This window comes from Morchella importuna, assembly GCF_003444635.1.
Source record: "Morchella importuna strain M04M26 chromosome Unknown Morimp01GS002, whole genome shotgun sequence".
NCBI lineage: Eukaryota > Fungi > Ascomycota > Pezizomycetes > Pezizales > Morchellaceae > Morchella > Morchella importuna.
In genome coordinates this window covers 891,660-896,291 of record NW_025763399.1, presented here as the reverse complement: position 1 = coordinate 896,291, position 4,632 = coordinate 891,660, and the positions used below count along the sequence as shown (strand labels likewise).

Genomic DNA, 4,632 nt, shown 5'->3' with positions numbered 1-4,632 from the left:
GCGAACCTTCTCGCCGTTTGGTCTCGGGAGAGGAATAACCCTCCGCGCGCGGCCCAATGATCGGTCAAAGAGTTTGACCTTGTGCGCTCCCCGAGTCTCCTACCATACAAGGGGCCATCCTGCGGAAGCCCAAAACACGCATCTCTTCTCGCTAACACAGGAAATCGAACCACTAGGGCGAAGAGGGAATGCGCACGCGCCACCATGGATAACGCCTCCGAATACCCCTTTCAAACCACTCTACTGCCATTCGGAGCAAAAACAGTATTTACTCGCATATTTCGGCGAAGAGTATGCGCTCTTCGATCACCAGGCGTTGCGTGCTGGTGGTGAGGGCTCGAGCGCAGTGGAGCTTCTCGCGATGAATGTTCGCGGTAGGTAGAGGGCGGTGAACTACTGCGAGTGTTAGCTTTCAATCCCAGTTTGACCAAAAATGGAAGCCGTTAACATTACCCTGTATGGAGTTAGAGATGTTTCCCCATTCTAAGATCTCCACGATCCACTGGGAGGTTGATCTCAATAAAGCGTTAGCATCAGTCGCTGGTGACCACGCTATGATAGATCATGTAATAGTCGGTCAAGAAGACATAATTAACATCACCGGAGCGATATATATATGTCGCCGACCTGTCATTAAGCGCTCTAGTTCTTCGCTGTCAGGATGGGTGTATCCCGAATGCCCATCTTCCATAATCTCGTCCAGGTAGGTGCGTGGGAAGTGTGTCGTTGGGCCCTTAATTGTTTGTCGTTGTGGTTCAGTTGTCTGCATGTTGTGGGGCATGCAACGTTGTTCGGCGTGCGGCTCTGCTCGCATTCCTAGTAACCCTAGCCCTGTGCACCAACAACCAAGTCTGTGCAACCCCATCGCCGTCGGCAACCATCGTCAGAGCAACCACCAGAATAGGAATCGGAAGCTCCATGCGAGCACCAGTCGAATCTTTACCTTTCAATCCATTAAAGACCCGGGGTCTATCTTAATTTTGTCGAACGTCGGGTATCGCCTTCGATCATCTCCTTCGTTTATCGTCAAAGAATGAAAACCAAGAAAAAATATTGCTAAGATACATGTGTATATACGTAGATGTAGGTGAGAAACCATCTTCGATAATTTATCTTTCACTCAATCCAAATGCGAAGGTCGCAGTGGTACCCACAGAAATGAAGTCTTGAATCCCTCCAACAGAACAGCACCCATGCATTCGGTACTTCGCCACAACCTGTGTGCAATAAACATAAGCGCTATGGTGTCGGTGTCAGAAGGGTCGTAAAAGCCCGGCTCGGCAGATCAGCTGCGAAGCAAAATCCTTGAATCACCTTGAGGAAGTTTGGCTCTTCATTATCGAGACCACCGATCATCAACCCTTTAAAGCTGGAGAGAACCTTCCTTGTCGGTCCGGGGGCTTATTGTTATGGTTTAAATATATCTTGCGAGGAGCGATAGGTAGGAGAACCTCTGACGTGACCCACGCCCACTGCAATAAATCACCCCACACAATGAGAGCCTCAACACAAAAGAACCGGCGTTGTTTTATTTTGTCAGAGCCACGTGTCCACCACCGACTAGTAAAGACCAACTTACCCATAGCGTTACACCAGAAAATGACCAATATGATTATTGAGGTAGAAGGAAAGACGGTGTCTTGCCCGAGATAATGGAGGGCGGAAAAAATTCCGTCCTCTCTTCGGCATCATGCGAGGTAATGCCGTGACATTATATTATATCGTAATCGTGGCAGTGGTGGCGGAAATGAAAGCAGTGTCCGCGCGCGAGAGCTGCTCTCATTGCAATCATTGCAATCGGAGGGTAACTGTCACTGAGAAGAGGCTACGAAGGGCATATTCCTTTGGAAAACCAACCTCGTAAGTCTTTCACCTAAGGTCAAAGCTACTACCCTGTGCCCCCTTCGCTTGATATTTTACTAAAAGAAAACTAATCAGAGCAGTAATGCTGCAAATATATATATATCTGACTAATATTAACCGTGATTGTAGTGCGACAGAAAGGAAAGAAAGGGAAAGAACATCAATCGGATGAATCGCCAGGAAGAAGAAGCATCTCAGGGAGTATCGTCGGCTGTAGACCTATGTACTACGCATATGGTGAAAAACGGCTTAGGGTGTTAAAAAAAAGACTGTTCACAACTAAATTAAGCCAGACCTTTCTTCTTGCCTTGTTCTCGTAGTAACCGCCAGTATCAAGGAATGCATATTTCCTTGTTTAATATGCGTTAAGCACTGCCATCGTGATAGTTAGGATATGATGTCAGGACAAAAGGCGACAGTGAAGGAGGTGATAGAATCCTGTGCTTGTGGCATTAAGTTCCAGCTGATGTCGGCCATGCACATTTGATTCTTATAGGCCCGACACATTAGAGTGCGGTAAATCACCCCCGGTAAGCGGCCTTTTCCACGAGTGTTTAAAAAGGTCATTAAATTCCGCATTTTGTTGGATTATGGACAACGCAGCCATTTAGGAGGTTCAGGTGTGTGTTTGCCATCTATATTACTGAGCAATCGATAGATGCTTCGTAATGGTACGTTCAGTAGGCATACGTACGTGTAATCTTAGATGCAATAGAACGGCGAAGAAAAAAAATAACTGTGCAGCAAAATTGATTAAAAATACGTGACCAGTTGTGACAGATGAGGATTAGGTAGAAATCACATGACCTACAATGGCCCCCATAGCTGCGGGCCTCAAAATCACTCTTGGCATTCTGACCTTAAAAACCCACTCTTTTCCCTACTCTCTTCCTAACTACTAACCCCACCCTCTCATCCTAAATCCTCTTTTCTTTCCACAATTCGTCATTTACACTCAAACTGAGACTTCCGCTCAATCGACTGGCATTTGGAAAGAATCGTGTAACTTCTACTATGGCAGAAGTGTGCTCACATCCATCTTCCCCAAACTCCGAAAAGCTTGATCTGGGTAGGTTAGGGCTCCTTGACGGTATGTGTAGTAGGATTTCTGACCTTTAAATTCAACCTAGGGGGAAAAAAAGACAAAAACAGGAACGCAACGCAGTATGCTCGCATTTTGTCGATCGAGAGTGGCCTGTGCAACAATGTTCATGTGGTCTTACATGGTTGGCAGAATGCGTAGTAGGCAAGCTTGACGGGCCTCTCTCCAATAGTTCCTGTCCCAAACGATACAGAAGGCGGTGAGAAAACAGTGGCGTGCTCATGTTCTGTTTCGGGTCAGGTTTGTGCCACATCAGTCTGGAGGACCCTGGAAATCCGAAACAGAATCTGCAGCAGGCTAGCTAATATTTCAATCCCAATATGAGTTATAGCAGCGTGCTCATCTTCTGTCCCAGCCAGCCGCATCGGTCGGTGACACTGTGCCGGCTAGCTTAGGACAGAATTTGTAGCAGGCGTGCCTAAACTCGGGATTTCCCAGTTCCTTGCCCCACCTGTAATACAAAAACAAATGCAAAGAAAATTACCGTGGTCCTTTTCTATCACGCTCGATGTTAGAGACTAGCTCTCTTGTGCGTCATCTTCGAAAGGCTGACAAAATTTGTAGCAGGTTGCATCCCTTCTCCTTGTTTCTTCTCTGAGTAAGTTATCTTTGATGCGTGATATGCCTTGAGCTAGATATGCTGCCGCGAGTTCTCATGTTCTATACGAGATCTTTATATTAGCTCCGTTTAGGATGGTGTGGGATGCTCCAAGTTTGGACTCCTGTGCTGTATATGTTGATCTCTATATATATATAGTTAATAAACTCTTAATAGAACTCACGCCCCTTCGTATAGACCACAATGCATTACAGGACTCTACGCCGTATCCGTCAAAGCCACTTAACGCATTCTCCTTCCTGCTGCTCATCTCTGGCCAAGCAAACCCCGATTCAAGCACCTCCACCGAGCTGCTTCATCCACAGATTGGTCAGTCGCATTACCCGCGCCGGAACAGCTCAGTTGTAAATCATGGGAAGCATCGAGGCGTAACTAATGATCACCTAAACGATATTCAAGTCTAGGCCGACTCACCGACCAGCGTCCCGGTTTCGAGACCTCCATCCAAACTCCCCAGTATCGTTCAGGACGGATCTCTACTCAAGATCTTTCAATCTGCAGGCCACATTTCAGTGTTATTAGGCGGAAGGGATTCTCTAGTTTATGTAGTGAGGGTCTAGCCCGTAAACAGAGCACTCAAGGTAAAGGAAGCTGAGGAGTAGTGTCCCTCGCTGTTGCGAAAGAGAGACAAACAATTTGTAAGTTTCCTTTTGTGGAGTTGGCAGCTGCTACGAGCCACATTACGCATTGAAAACATAGGATTGTGAACTTGAGCTGGTGCTGTAAAGCTGAATGCGTAGAGTTTCTGTCTAGTCTGTTAGAAGTTGCGTTTTACTTCTAACCATCTACGTATGCCTCCTGTACATCTACGCTTCACAGTTGTAGTAGTATACGCAGGCACCAGCCGGGCCTACGCAGGCGGTGGAGCTAGACACGAAGCATTCCGAAATAGGAAACAGTTACGCGTTCATGATAGCGACGCGGCCAGGGACTAGGTTACACAGACTTAGCGTCAACTTGCTGTTGCGTAGCATCGACTACCGGTGCTCACTTGTACTGTGAGCAAATATGCCCATCCTTCGGTACTATTAGCAACTCGGATTATAAT

The 4,632-nt window shown here is 46.8% G+C and overlaps 1 protein-coding gene across 1 annotated transcript; it reads right to left on the bottom strand.

Moving 5' to 3' along the window:
• Positions 1-268: 268 nt before the first annotated feature.
• On the bottom strand, positions 269-769 carry LAJ45_01152 (uncharacterized protein; the record flags this gene model as incomplete). The annotated part of the gene is made up of 3 exons (XM_046110750.1): positions 269-393; positions 454-552; positions 628-769. The coding sequence occupies 3 exons, from the start codon at positions 767-769 to the stop codon at positions 269-271; spliced, it is 366 nt and encodes a 121-aa protein (XP_045975928.1).
• Positions 770-4,632: the final 3,863 nt, after the last annotated feature.